The sequence below is a fragment of the Cricetulus griseus genome, chromosome 4 (genome assembly GCF_003668045.3).
Source record: "Cricetulus griseus strain 17A/GY chromosome 4, alternate assembly CriGri-PICRH-1.0, whole genome shotgun sequence".
Classification (NCBI taxonomy): Eukaryota; Metazoa; Chordata; class Mammalia; order Rodentia; family Cricetidae; genus Cricetulus; species Cricetulus griseus.
Genome location: NC_048597.1, coordinates 55,599,970 through 55,615,440, shown reverse-complemented (window position 1 = coordinate 55,615,440; position 15,471 = coordinate 55,599,970). Strand labels below are relative to the sequence as shown.

The window sequence follows — 15,471 nt, the reverse complement described above, 5'->3', positions numbered from 1 at the left end:
ATCTATTATACCGTATGTGTATATGTATCCTGTTAAGAAACTATATCTAAGCCATCTAAAGCAGAATAGTTGACATCTCTGTTAAATAGAACGTTTAGCTTAAATTTTCAAAGGAGTCAGAAACCTACTATACTCCTCACAGTGGGGAGACGGTTTGCCCACTTCACCACTCATTTTGGAATGTACAATTAGCTTTTTATACCAACGACTATCTTGTCAGCTTTGCCCTTTCTTTTTAATACTTCCTGCAACTCTGTATCTTTATCTCTTCAGCATGACCTTCTGGAATGCTCCCGGGATTAGGGTCACCTTTATGCCGCTCAGACCCTGCGTAACCACAGACAAGGTTTAAGAGGACCACCTCTCAATCCAGAGAACCGCATGGAGTGAAATGATGAACAGAGTTATTTACAGACACTTTCAGTCTTGCTTTGGTTCACACTACACTTCTATGTGAAACCTCGGAGGGGTTGGGGGATGGCTAGGTCCCTTGGTTCACCCTATTGACGATGTAACTCTTGACATTGGGAATGGGCCGCACATCATTCTGGTGCTTGCGGCGTTCTATGAAGCAGGCCAGGCGGGAGGTATCCAAGGGGATCTTGGAGTAGCTGCCATTGTGGGGCTGCAGCCACGGATGCTGCAGGCACGTGGCCGCTGTGGGCCGCCTCCGGAAGTCTTCCTGTAAGATTACGTTGATGAAATCTCTGGCAGCATTGCTCACACCACAGAAGTATTCATGGGGGAAGCTGAAATCCACCCTGCAAACGTTAATACAGGTCTCCTCTTTGCTCTCATCTAAGAAGGGGGAGACCCCACTAAGCATGACATACGTCAGGACCCCGATGCTCCAGATGTCTGTGCCCAGGGAGACGGGGATGCCTTGGATCACTTCTGGGGCAGCAAACTCAGGGTTCCCCAGCAGATGGTGTATGTGGAAATGGCCTGAGATCTGGACAGCATCTTCCAAGTCGATGAGCTTTACTCGAGGCACTGGGATCCGGAGGTCAATGAGCAAGTTTTCAGGCTACAGGGATCCAGGAAGGCAGGAAGAAAAGAGGCAAGATCAGGTCATTGTTGACTACCAGCTGGAATCTGTTAGCTAAACATGGTTCTGTTATTCTTCGATAAAGCCTGTGCATGTGGGATATTCCCTGTCCAAAGGCAAAGGAGGTTTCAAAGTCTGGCATTGAATTCACTGAACTCTGAGTTTAGGTGGTCCTTTAGGTAAGTTGTTTGGTATTGAAAATTGTGCCTTTTCAGGAGGGGTACGGAGCTAACTGTGTACTTCTGGCTGGCCTGGAACTTAAGGAGATCCTACTGTCTCTGCCTCCTTACTACTGAGCTTAAAGGTTTAGGCCACTGGACCCAGCTTATGCTTCCCCACCCTGGTGTTAAGAACCCAACCCAGGGCTTTATGCACACTAAACAGGTATTTGGCCACTAAGTCACCCACCTATTCCAGAATAGAACACCTTCTTATCCAACCTTTGTTTTTATAATGAATCAAGAAAATAAATAGCCTCTTAAGAAAAGAGAAGCTTTTCGTTGAAAATGAAAATTTTCTGGGCAGTGGTGGCAGATGCCTTTAATCCAGCACTTGGGAGGCAGAAGCAAACAGATCTCTGAGTTTGAGGCCAGCCTGATCTACAAAGTGAGTTTCAGGACAGCCAGGGCTACACAGAGAAACCCTGTCTCGAAACCTCTGATGCCCCCCTTCCAAAAAAAGAAATACAAATGTACAAACCTCAAGGCAATAGCTGGTAAATTAGGCTACTACTATTTGTTGGCACAGATGCTGGTTTTGCATTACCTTTATGTCTAAGTGAGCCACCCTGCAGTTGTGAAGGTACTGCAGAGCTTCCATGATGTCTCGGATATAGAAAGCCACTTTTTCTTCCATAAGCTCATCATGATTCATAAGGTAGTCCAAGAGTCGGCCGTCATCCATTCTGAAAGCACAGAACGGAGAGAAAGGGTGTTTGGGAAGAAGCAGAGAAATGACCCATGTATAAAGCTTAAAAAGTTCTAAGATGTCTCTTACTAATGAAGACTACCACATTCAGAACTAGAACAAATCAAGTTACAAACATGTTAAGCTCCACGGGAAATCCTTAGAACCTTGCTTAGGGAACACTGTTTTGTTGACTTCAAGGCCTAGCCTGGCTTTAAGATTAGGTTGGTGTGTGTGTGGGGGGGGGGGGGGGATGCTGGGTGCTTACAGTCAGCCTCATGTGTTAAAAAGTGATTTCACTCTTAACATTTTTAGATGGGAGACATGTGAAATAGGATAGGCTTTACCTTGTCATGTTTATCTCTTCTTAACTCATTCACCTTTCTTGACAGCTTGCAAAGTTCTTTGCTTTTGAGACAGGGTTTCCCTGTGGCTTTGGAGGCTGTCCTGGAACTAGCTCTTGTAGATCTTGTAGAACAGGCTGGTCTGGAACTCATAGAGATCCTCCTGCCTCTGCCTCCTGAGTGTTGGGATTAAATGCATGAGCCACCACTGTTTGGGAATGTGATAAGTGGAGCCAGCCATATGCAGATTTGGTTTCTGGTTCTGCCACTTGCCAGATGGTGGCTGCAGATAATCTTTAAACTCTTTTGTGTTTTGGCTTCCCTGAAGCACACTTTGTTTTAAAGTGGGAATAGCAACAGGACAGTGACAACAGTGATATCAAAGACAAAATAAGATCTACTTTTTTTTTTTTTTTTTTTTTTTTTTTGTCGGCCTTGTGCAAGAGGCAGGCAAGGCAATGAGGAACTAAGACATAATGATAGCATAAGAAAGTGCTTAGCCAGGCATTGGTGGTGCACACCTTTAATCCCAGCACTCGGGAGGCAGAGGCAGGCGGATCTCTGTGAGTTGGAGGCCAGCCTGGTCTCCAGAGTGAGTGCCAGGATAGGCTCCAAAGCTACACAGAGAAACCCTGTCTCGAAAAACCAAAAAAAAAAAAAAAAAAAAAAAGGAGTGTTTATGGTGATTGAATGAGAATGACCCCCTTAGGCTCATATGAGTACTTGGTCCCCAGTTGGTGTAACTGTCTGGGAAGGATTAGGAGGTATGGCCTTGTTGGAGGAGGTGTGTCACTGTTTGTGGGCTTTGCAGTTTTCAAAAGTCCATACAATGTCCTAGTTAGTTTTCTGCCTTGTGCGTGTAAATCAAGATGTGAGCGCTCAGCTTCTGCTCCAGCACCATGCCTACCTGCCTGCTGCCATGTTCTCCATCATGATGGTCACGGACTCTGACCCTCTGAAACTGTAAGCCCCCTATAAACTCATTCTTCTATACGCTGCTTTGGTCATGGCGTCTTGTGACAGCAATAGAGAAGTAACTAAGACAGTGCTGAATAAGCAATGTCTATTTTTAGGCTTCCTGTGCCCTTTTGTAACAAGTAGTGATCAAACTCTTTCAGATACAGTGAGTCATCTGAGATACATCTCAGAAAATGCCCATGTCAAGGAGTGTGATCCAGGACACAAATGACTTTCAACCACAGCTGAAACCTGCATGATCGCCTTCGTTTTCTCCTCTAGTTTGTTCCTTGCTATGAGACTCTTCTACTGCCTTGACAGGAGAAAAGGACGGAGGTCCTGGAAGGCTCTCTACCTCCCTCCGACCTACTAGGTATGAGGTAGAAGAGAAGAGAGCAGAGAAGAGTGGCACTGGGTCCACTACATGCAACTCCCAGAGATACTTGGGGCAAATAAGAGGGGGCATGTTAACTGCTCCAAGCCCACACAGCATCAGCCACCCCACTCATCTTGGAGCTATTCCCTAGTCTGCATCATTCCTAGACCAGGAAATCATCATCTCCATTGCCTGGAGGAGGAGAGTTCCATCAGAAATCTCTATTGATCAATCAGTACAGGAGACCTATAGGGAGAGCCTATAGGTCTTGCTTTTCACACATCTTCCCTTATGTTCACATCCAACAAAGCACTGTTTTATGTTCTCAAAGATCTATGTAATATATGATTCCTAGTATTTACCATGCCATATTTAAAGCATTATTTATCTCTTGGTTTTAACTACTGGACTTATGTCCTCAAAGGATAAGATCTGTGTCTTTCTACACTTATTATCTAGATAATCTGCTATTCCTGGAATGTCTTGGAGGGAAAATTCCACCCTGAAAGAATAGGGTAGTAGGTTGGGGGTGCCATGATTATTGATTGATGGACAGACTCCTCCCATTTCAACTCCACTCCTACCAATCAGCCTTGCACCTGTAAACTCTTCTTAAATGTCAGCCAAGCCTGAGAGTACACAACAGGAAGGAAATGAAAATGAAAGTGAGGAGAGTACAGATTACAGCTGGGGAAGAAAAACAAATTCTGGAGATCTAGTCTATAGTATGATGACCATAGTTAACAATATGTACAATTAATGTGTTTCAAATAGCTAAAGAGGAGTTTTTTTTTAAAATGTGTTGTCACAAAGAAATCATGGATGTTTAAGGTGATGGATTATGTTAATATCCTTATTTGATGATCATACAGTGTATATATGTGATGAAACACTGTACCCGATAAATATAAACAATGAAATAAAACTTAGAAAAATAAGGAAGACTGGAGTGAGAAGATGTAGGATCAAGGCCCATTTTTTTTCCATCTGTACTCTTGTAAAACTAGTGTTAAGACCTTCTCTATCCTTCATTTTCTAGTCTGTAGAATAAGATCTACATTTATATAAAACATATTGGGAGCCAAATCTTAGGGCTTGGCATGAGATCCTACGCCATGCTTGGCAGGCCACATAGTTAACCTTTACATAGCAGCTCCTTAGAACCTCAGCTCAAGAAAAGAAACAACTTGACCCAGTCCTCCACCCACAGGGTCAGTCACCTAAGCAACCCTTCCTGGATCTCTTACTCATGAACTCTTTACCCTGCCAAACATCCTCTTTGTGGCTTGCTAATATCCTGCCTATACTAACACCTGGTGCACAAACAACCCATTCTGCCCCTCCCCATATCCTGACTATATAAGCTAGCCTGAGAAAAGTTTGCCACTTGATCAGAATCCTGTCTTGTGGTCGTTCTTTCTGCGTCTCTTGTCCCCATTCCCTATCCCTGACTCTCTTGCCCTAGGTTGACGTCCTGCAGGTCGGGATAAAAACAGGAGGCGAGAGAGTATATATGGCTCATATACTTTGTAAACCATAAAACATGGTGCAAAATGTGACTCTAGTCCATTAATTGCAGGCAATGGATAACCCAAGCAGATGAGGACCACACTAGAAATAGGACCCCTGTACTCACAGTTCCAAAATCAGGATGTAGGACGTGGGGGACTCGTAGGTGTCATGGAGAGTGACATACTGGGGGTGCTGCAGGTGCTGAAGCAGAGCAGCCTCATGGGCAGCCTGCTCTTTCTTCTTCATTTTTTTGCTCACAAATTTCACAGCAACATCTTTTCGGGTAGCTTTGTGAATGCATTTCTTTACAATAGAGAAGCGGCCTCTGCAAGACAAAAGGAGAAAAGGTTTTCCAAGGTTTATCAGCAGGGTGTCATTTACCAAGCTTAGTGTGTGTGTGTGTGTGTGTGTGTGTGTGTGTGTGTGTGTGTGTGTGTGTGCTCGAGCATGCATGTGTATGCATGTGTTCACTGGAATCGCTGAGACAGTAACATCTTACAGATTGAACGTCCCTAGTCTAGAAATCCAAAATCCAAAATGCCCTAAAATCTGATACCTTTTGAGTGCAGGCACAAGATTACTATGGAAAGTTCCATACCTGATTTCACATGATAAGTGACAGTCAAAATGCTGGAACACTTACCGTAGCACATAAAATTACCTTCAGGCAGAGGTGTGCATGAAATATGGATGAATGTTTTTAGACTTGGGTCCCATCCTCAAGACATCTCATTGTAAAAATGTACACATTCCCCAAAACCCTTAGTGCAAAATGCTTCTGGTCCAAAGCATTTTGAAGAAGAGCGATCAAACAGCATTAGAAATCTTTCTGGGGCTGGAGTGATAACTCAGAGGTTAGGAACTGGGCTGGATTTCCAGCATCTGGTTCCAAGGTATCTGAAACCCTCTTCTGGACTTTCCGTCACCAAGCACACATGTGGTTCAGACGCATACACACAGACACTTAACTGTACTCATGAAATATGAAATAAAAACAAATACATTTGAAACAAAAAGAGAGATCTTTCCTTCTGGGACCAGTGGTTTGGCTCAGTGGATAAAGGCATCTGCTGTCTGAAGATATAAGCCTAATGACTTGGGCTTGATGACTAGATCTTACATAAAATCAGGAGAGCACTGACTCCACAAATTGTCCTCTGATCTCTACACATGGGCTATCTGAAAAGTCCAGGCTTTAATGCTGATCGGCTCTACCTCTTTAAGAGACAGACCCCGCCCCCTGACAACAGTCAGGGCACGAACAGGGACGTGTCATCACCACATCACCCACCACTCATTTATAGCCTGCGTGAGGACTCTGGGCATGTGTGGAACCTCAGTGCCCATATGGAGTCTTCCCGTTAAAAGTTCCAACTTCCCTGCTTTGCTCTCTCTCTGCTTCTTCTTTACTCTCTCTCCACTCTTCTCCTCTTCTCTGTCTGCTTCTGCTTCTCTTCTCTCTCTATGGCAACCGGCCATGGTGGCCAGCCATTAACTCTGTTTCTTTTCTCTCTTAGTCTCCCTTCTCTGTCAGGCTTATAAAAAGATGGTTAATATGTCTCATCTTGCGTCTCCTCTTTTTCTTTATATCTAAGTTAAACAAAAACATAACACTATCCACACATGGGCTGTGACTTGTGTGTATACATTCCACATAATACATACACATACATACTAATACATAACAAAGTAAAAAGAAACCCTTCCTTTTGTACTTTTAATTATAATATTATTATTTTTTAAATAAAGCCATCACTCTTTCCTTAGTATCCTAGGGGCTCTTTGAGATGCCAAATGTAAACTAATGTCATTTAAAAAAAAAAGGGTTTATTGATTTATTAAGTATAAAGTGTTCTGTCTGCATGTTTGCTTGCACACTAGAAGAGGGCATCAGATTGCACTATAGATGGTTATGAGTCATGCGTGGTTGCTTGGAATTGAACTCAGGACCTCTGGAAGAGTAGTCAATGCTCTTAACCTCTGAGCCATCTCTCCAGCCCCCACTAATATCATTTTTTAAGTCAAGATATTGTTCTGCCAATTTGAGCATTATATGTGGATTTATTTTCTTTTCTAAGCAAAATATACTTCTATTCATAGTGATGGAGCTGGAGAGATGGTTCAATGGTTAAGAGCACCATTGCTCTTGTAGAAGACCAGTGTTCAATTCCCAGCACCCACATGGTGGCTCACAACTATCCCTCCCTCCAATTCCAGGAGATCCAACACCCTCTTCTGGCCTCTGCAGGGACCAGGCATACATGTGACACACACACACACAAACACACACACACACACACACACACACACACACACACACACAAATAGTCACACACATAAATAAAATTATTTTTAAAAAAGAAAGTAAGATGAATACACGAGACTTAAAATTCCCCTTTATTATTATTTTATGTGTATGGCTATTTTTGCTTACATGTATGTCTGTGTACCATGTGTGTGCAATGCTCCTGGAGGTCAGAAGACTGTCAGAACCCTTGGGACTAGGGTTACAGATGGTATGAGCTGCCATGTAGTTGCTAGGAATTAAATCCATGTCCTCTGGAAGAGCAGCTAGTGCTCTTACCCACTAAGCCCAGATACATAAAACTTTTTACAAAACTTTGCTATGTTTTACCCACAGAGAAAGTCTGAGCAAGGATTTTAATCACAGTGCAATGAAATTAGAAGTGAGTAACAAAATATAATTTAACATCTCATGCATATTAAAGCACTTTATGTAATTTGTAACCCATTACAACTGGCTCAAAAAATAAACCATAGTTGAAAAAAATACCTAGAAACAATGATAATGAAAATATCATACATCAAAATTTGGGACATGTAGCTAAAATTACACTTTTAGGAAAAATTTGAGGCTTAAAAATTTTATATTAGAAAGTTTGACATGTAATATAATTTTCTTTCTAATTAAAATAAAAAATTAAATAAAAATTTTTTATATTAGAAAATGAAAGGCTAAGTGTTGATGAGGCCAGCTTCCAACTCAGGTAAAGAAAAAGAATAGTAGAAAATTCACAGGAATACACTAGCTGTTTTCCAAGTACACAGAGAATGCATCTACACAAGATAGAGAGAAACACCAGCTGGGGCAGTGGTGCTGCATAACTTTAATCCCAGCACTCAGGAGGCAGAGGCAGGCAAATCTCTGTGAGTACAAGGCCAGCCTGGTCTACAGAGCTAGTTCGAGGCCAGCCTGTCTTGAAAAACAAACAAACAAACAAACAAACAAAAAACAGAAAAAAACAAAGGAAAGAAAGACCAACAAAACCCAGTTGATCATTTTCCTGTTGTGAGGTGGCTTGCCCTTACCTGCCAATCTCGTTCAGTTCGGTGTAAGCAGAATCAAAATTTTCCTTCCAAGAAATGGTGGCACCATCAGCGGCTGCATCTTTGGGAGAGGGAGAATGCACAAGTGACATTAGGAATGTCACATAAAAAGGAAGAAAAGCTTCACAAAGACAATCCAGCATGAAAACCCATGGGGAATTCTCCCAACTAAATATGGAGGCCTCCCAGTAGGGAAGGCTGTGGTTGTTCTCTGGAATGTTATTTTTAAAATGTCTGAGGGGAGCTGATACAGTAGGGTCAGACAGACACTCTCTGCCATCTCCTCAAAGAAAGGGAGAACAAGGGACCGGATCAGAAATGTAGAGAGGAAAGAAGAAGACTTTGAAGGACAAAAGGACAGTGAAAATGAGGATCATGGGAGGATGCAGAGAGAATGAACAAACCGAAGGTCACAGAAGAAACAAGGGAACACTACGAGCAAAGCACGCTAGAGATTTCTCTGCCTGGCACCATGTCCTCAGCCTTGGGCAAGTTTACCCTGTATATTAGATGATTGAACTTCATCCACAATTGGTTCTTGTGGGTGATTAGGTGATTTAGCTTGACCCTGTGTGATGTGTCAGCTGTCTTCACACACAGACCACACACACACAGACACACAGACACACACACACACAGACACACAGACACACACACACACAGACACACACACACACACACACACACACACACACACACACACACACACACACACACACACCACACGTACACCCATAGGCATTTGTATTGTCTGCTGGGGATCAGACCTTAGAAGTAACAAAGCAAAAATGGTGGCCATCCAAGCCACATTGAGTTGGTGGCTTAGAAAGAAGGGAACTGTATCAGCAACTCAGTTCTTCAGACTCACACTGGTCAGTCACCTCAGCTCTCCTGGAGCATGAGCTGGTCACATGTCCACAATGAATTCTGAGGACATGTGGATCCAGGGCCACGATTTTCCAGAGAGTCACACCCCTGTGAGAACAAGTCAAGATCACGGGCAAGCAATGGACTTGGCTGACCATGACCTGGGACTGCAGGGCATTCTTGGCCAAGGCCCTATGGGGACTCCAGACTTCCTTTAACCCACAGAGACACAGGTCTGCTGTTTTTTAAGTATGGTGACACTTTCCTCTCTTGTCCTCAGCATACACACACCACTTCTGTGCACTGCCTAAAGTGTCACCCATGGGATATTTCTTCAGTCTGTGCGACCAAGATGGGCAGGCAAGGTGGGTCAGAGAGCAAGGTGGGCAAAGTAAGAACTGCCCTGGTAAAACACTCATTTCTAGTTATGTGTATGTCTTAGCCAATTTCTGTTTTATGTGGATAAAATAGATCCATGTTGGAAACTAAATTCTAGAAGGATGGGATTAGTATCAGTGTTGCATGCGGTAGTGAAGTCCTTCATCCAGGTTGCTTTTCTCTATGTTGTGGAACACACAGCAGTCCTGTGTTCAGTAGATGCCTGCCAGAGGCACCCAGAGGAAAACAGACGTTGAATTCCAAAACAGATCTCAGACAAGGGCCAAAGCCAGAGAGCACCCTGGGACACAGGTCTCCTGCTTGTGCCTTGAGGTTCCCCTGAGGAACCCCAGAAAGCCCAAAGTCAGCAATGGCCCCAATATACCTCCTGGAGACACTCCATCTGGTCTCTCAAAGGTGGCCTGATGGAAGCCATCATGCAGCCCCAGATACCTCCCAATGGGGGTCAGAGACACCAATGATTTTTAAACAGTGGTCCACTGCCTTGTTTCTGCTGGCTAGCTGTTCTGGGCTTGTTGGGACTCACCATACTCCGGAAGGCGCACAAATTCTGAAGCTTCACTGGGAAGGCTGATTCCCCAAGGATTGCTGGCACTGACGCGGAACTGATAAGGGCATCCGGGACTAAGGTCTTCAATGACGAGGTAAGTGTCCAAGGTCGAGGCTACAGACTGCTGCCAGACCTGGGAACCTATCAGGCAGTTCCAAGGAGAGGGAGAGAGAGTTAAAGCGACATTGTTTCCAAGGCCTTTAGCAAACAAAGATATGAATCGGTTCGAAGGACAGTGTGGTCGCTGTCAGGCTCCAAAAGTCTGCAGTGGGGGATTTAGGCCCAGTTTCCTAAATGACATTACATGAAGGCTGTGCAAGAAATTGACCTATGGACTCTGGTGCTTCTCAAATGTGCTAGTTGAAAAGCTAGCATGACTTTACAAGGGAATATGTGGCAGCGTGATCAGGCTGGAAGAAAATACAAGGAAATAACAAAATGAGAGAAAAACATGCCTCTGGAAATTGAAACCAAAAAAAAAAAAATTTACACGGACGGGAGCATATATGTGTGTGAAAACACTCCAGGGCATGGCACGATTCTCCCCTTAACTCCAGTTAAAGTTCACAGAAACCCAAGGGAGGAGGGAGCACTTGACAGAGGAAGAAATGGAGCCTCAGTTTGTCTTCGAGAACTTAGTTTCAGTGGAACTCGGAAATAGTGAAGCAGGTCCCCGGCTCAGCAGTCACACCTGTGCTGGCCCTGAGCACCCTGCTGCAGACAGCTTAAGCAAAAGGCTGAAATAAAGAGTTTCATAACTATTTATTCATTTATTTATTAAGCACCTGCTTAATAAAAAAAAGAAGACTGGAGATAATGATAGGTAATGGAAAGCAAAGTAAAACAAGCGATCTTGGTGGGGTGGGCAAACAGGTGCTTTCAGTTCAACTGGGCCATTCAGAATGTGGTTCGGAGCTGCGTTATGACAAGTACAATTGCCTGGAAGTGCCTTTTAAATCGTATTATTATTATTATTATTATTATTATTATTTTATTACTGAGACAAGGTCTTACTATGTAGCCCTAGTGATCTAGGTCACTCTGTACACTAGGCTTCGAACACATGGAGAACCGCCTGTCAATACCTTCCAAGTGCTAGTTAGGATCAAAGGTGTGCGCCACCACACCTGGCTTAAACTAACTTCCTTCCTTCCTTCCTTCCTTCCTTCCTTCCTTCCTTCCTTCCTTCCTTCCTTCCTTCCTTCCTTCCTTCCTTCCTTTCTTCCCTTCTACCTTCTTTCCTCACAATTAAAGTTACTTGTATGCATACATGCTACAGATTTTATCTGGTGGTGGAGGGGTAGAACTCATCCTACCATGGTTTCTGTTCTGGGAGAAACCACAGACTAGCCAGCTACAGAATGGGGTCTAGTGGGATCTTGCCCCTTACTAACTACAGCCTTGGTTTTCTTTGCTTTTTAGCCTCCTCCTCTGTAAAAATGGGCTCAATTGCCTATCTGTGTGTTTTGAGTAGAGTAAGCAGGACAGTGCAATGAAGACACATTGCCACCTAGCGGCTAGGCCAGGATGGACCCAGGGAGGTTTCCGTTTGGAACCGCAGGCAGCAGCAGCCTAGTCCCAGGCTTCTGTGCTAAACTCCCAGGGTGCGCGAGCCAGGCTGAGGCCAGCGAGCAGGATATCTGAAGTCTCGGGTTTACGGCCCTGAAGACCTACTGAAGCAAATATGGAAAAGAAGAGCAACACACCTTCCTCGCGGTACTCCACCGTGTACCCCGAAATAGTGCAGTTCCCGGTGCTGGCTGGGGGCAGCCAGCGGAGGATGACAGAGGTGCAGCTCCTCTCCTGAGCAATGGGCCTGTTGGGGGCTGCGGGAACACCTGTGGAGACAGACAGCAGGGCGGGGCTGCTTCTCAGAACCATAGCAGCCCAGAGCACTGGAAACATGCCAAACGTGCCTCAAGTGTGGCACATAACCTTGTCGGGGTAGCATACCTTTCTCCAGGTCCAAGGGAGGCCTAGGAGATGGGCCCTGCTACCACGCTGGAGGACTGGGTAAGCCCTTGTAGCAGGCATGTTTCTCTTCCCATCAGCCTGGGTTCTGCTTTAGAATTTGATGAGGGATCCTTTCTTCCCTGAGTCTCAGGGTGCCCTGGTCATGTTCACTTAAAATGACCAATGTAAATTCTTCAAGGCAGGAATAGGGAAGGCAGAATGGGGCAGTCAGGTCAGTGGGGAGGGAGAAATTTGGGGTCACTGTTTAACAGGAGCAATATGGAAGGGTAGCGGTGATGGCCACAAAGCAATGGGCATGTCCTCAATACCATTGAACTCTCTACTTAAATTGGTTACAGTGCTAAGTTTTATTGTTGTGTTTTGCTACAGTTAAAATAGCATGAGAGAAAAAGACAGAGCACACAAAGCATACCTTGCACCTTAACTGTAGCCGACGTGGATGCAGATCCGTGGTCATTTGTTGCTATGCAGGTATAGATCCCACTGTCTTGGGGCATCAGGTTGCAGATCTTGAGGGTGATTTCCCCAGAATCACTAGGACATTAAATGGATCTCCTTCAGACTCCAGTGAGGGGACAGTTGAGGGATGGGTAAAATGACACTGTGTGGTGCACGGTGTGCAGAGGTGAGAGTGAATGCCTCCAGCTCACCTACCTTTGTACCCTGTATCCATTCCCTTTTGTGGGGACATTTTTTTCTGGCTATTCCAACTGCCCAAATTGTGTAATAAGGAATAGAATAGGGGTGGAATGTTATATGAACTAGGCAAATAAAATCTATAGCCTATTGGTTGGCAATGGATTCTACGACCCTCTGGAAGGCAGTAGAGCTTCCAGATTGAGCTTTCATGAGCTCCAATGAATGCTTTCTCATGTAAGTTTCCTTGGTCATGGCATCTCTTCACAGCTATAGAAAGGTAATTAAGACCACATCACTGGGGGTGTGACATGTTCTCCACCCAGCAATGACTTTCACACTGAACTGCTCAGGCCCATGAGGTTTTTATGGCCTGACCAGGCATCTCTTCTGGAAATAATAAAGAAGGCACCCCACCCCACCACACACACACACACACACACATACACACACACACACACACACACACACACACACACACACACACACAAACAATTTAATCAATGAAATGTGCTCCATTCTAGGCATATCTCTAAGTGACAGGTGAGCCATTAGAGTTTGGTATTGCTTGTCCGCTGTAAGCAGCAAAGCACAATGATGCTCAGAATTCCTGGGTGGGGGTGTGTGGGGGCACATGTTAGCAGAATGTTTGGGAGGCAGTCAACCAGAGTTCTAGTGTGGAAGCACCTCACATTTTAGAATGCCCCCCCATAAAATAGTTCTCAGGTAAGCAATTTATCATATCACTATCTCTCAGCATCCTGAAGGGCACGAAGCATCCCAGGGTGTTAGCTAGCTTTCAGTACTTCTGACAGATCTTCCTGGGAACCCTTGGGCAGATCGATCATCTAAAAGGGTGGCTATAAGGCAGAAGCCACAGAAGCATTTTATATCTATGGTTCAGGCTTGGCCTGTGATTTCAAGGATAATACTTTGTTTATTGTAGGTCCAGCACAGAATGTTTCTAGATGGTTCCTGTTAGCCTCGATATGTCCATCTGGTACTGGGCAACATACACAAAGCATGCTGGCACCCACCAGAAGCTCAGGCTAAGGGACCAGCTGTAGAGTGGACAGTTGAGGCTGTGCCTAAGACTTGAACACAGGGTGCTCCAGTGTGGGAGAGGCTGAGCACCCACACTGGAGCTTTTAACTCAGTCTCTCTCCTAATCAAGGCCAACCTGAAATAAACACTAGGACAGCACTTTGGAGGTGACTAGTAATCCAGAGATAATTTCACCCAGAATCCAGCCTCTGGGAGCTCTGGGCTCAAACACTGGGTAATCCACTTACCAGGAGGAGATGGTGTATGTGGCTGAACTGTTGTCAGTGTCTAGGATGTTCTGGTCTGGACCCTTCCAGGTGATGATGGGCTTTGGCCGCCCACAGACTCTGCATTGCAGTATCACTGTGTCTCCAAGCAAGCAGGTCACATCTACTAAGGGCACAAGGAATTCTGGAGCCACTGCAATGGAATTGATACACATTCACATTACCCACCACAAACTTAAAACAGTCATCTTAGACATAGTATTCTCACCCCCAGAGATGGACATCATGATTCAAATGGCCCTCAGCCTACCATTGTTTGATCAGGGTGTACTTCTCTTTATGTCTCTTCACTGGGTAGAAGAGGCTGGCTGAAAACTCAGAGACATCCACCTGCCTCTGCCTCCGAGACATGTACCACCATGCCCACCTTTGTGCCCCTCTATTTTACAGCAAAATTAGAAACAGAACAAAACAGGGAAACGCTCCATGGTGGCATAATGAAGAGGTGGCATTTGGGAACATCTTACTATACAGTCTTTGGGGTTTATACAGACATATTTTCCTTTATTTAGTCAAGTGGAGCCTCCTTTCACTTAATAGTTTATCTTAATTCTGTCTCCTTGTCTATAAATACAGAGGCATATCATCATTGCTTAAAAGCCCCAATCTTAAAGCTAGATATAATTTATGTAGCCAATCCCCACATTCTCAATTCTATCCCCTTTAAAAACTCACCTTCTTGGATGAAATTTGGATTTAAGATCTGAAAAACACACACAAAAGAACAGAAAATTGCTTAAACCTTTACAGCTAAGAGAAAATGATAGACTCCACTGAGTCAAAAGCAAGTACCAGTTGGGGCAATGACATCAGGAGCCCACCCTGTCCCTGTGCTGCTATGGATGACCATGGTCGTAGACACCCTCTTCAACACCAAAGGGCATAGGATTACTTTCTGTCTAAGATGGCCACTGGGCAGGCTGTGGCTACCTTTCTCCATTCCTTTCTGTTGCCTTTTCTCCATGTACAGTCCCACACCCCCCATTCAATGTATCAATACCATAGCAATGATTTCCCCCACAAATTTCTGGCAGAAACAAAAGACATGAGAGCAATCAAACTGGGCACTGTGGTGAACCTACCCAGTGGTTTCCTTCCATAGGTCCCCTTCCACCCCTGTTTGGCCCTAAGCAGAGCTTCCCTAGTTGAAGAAAAAAAACAGTAGAGCCACACTGTCTATCTGGTCCCAGTCCCACCTTTGTGGCCCATAGCGGATGGACAAA

General features: G+C 44.6%; 1 protein-coding gene across 4 annotated transcripts in view; it reads right to left on the bottom strand.

The window, feature by feature from the left end:
- Positions 1–481: 481 nt before the first annotated feature.
- The window catches only part of LOC100757073 (kalirin), a 528,077-nt gene continuing 513,087 nt past the window's right edge, over positions 482–15,471 (bottom strand). For all 4 annotated transcript variants that reach the window (XM_035444595.1, XM_035444596.1, XM_035444598.1 and 1 more), the window contains 9 exons: positions 14,924–14,951; positions 14,210–14,381; positions 12,694–12,815; positions 12,014–12,145; positions 10,284–10,448; positions 8,474–8,552; positions 5,268–5,468; positions 1,814–1,952; positions 482–1,027 (listed from right to left, as the gene is read on the bottom strand). In XM_035444595.1, coding sequence (XP_035300486.1) covers positions 482–1,027; positions 1,814–1,952; positions 5,268–5,468; positions 8,474–8,552; positions 10,284–10,448; positions 12,014–12,145; positions 12,694–12,815; positions 14,210–14,381; positions 14,924–14,951 — 1,584 coding nt within the window. The remainder of the gene's footprint in view (positions 1,028–1,813; positions 1,953–5,267; positions 5,469–8,473; positions 8,553–10,283; positions 10,449–12,013; positions 12,146–12,693; positions 12,816–14,209; positions 14,382–14,923; positions 14,952–15,471) is intronic.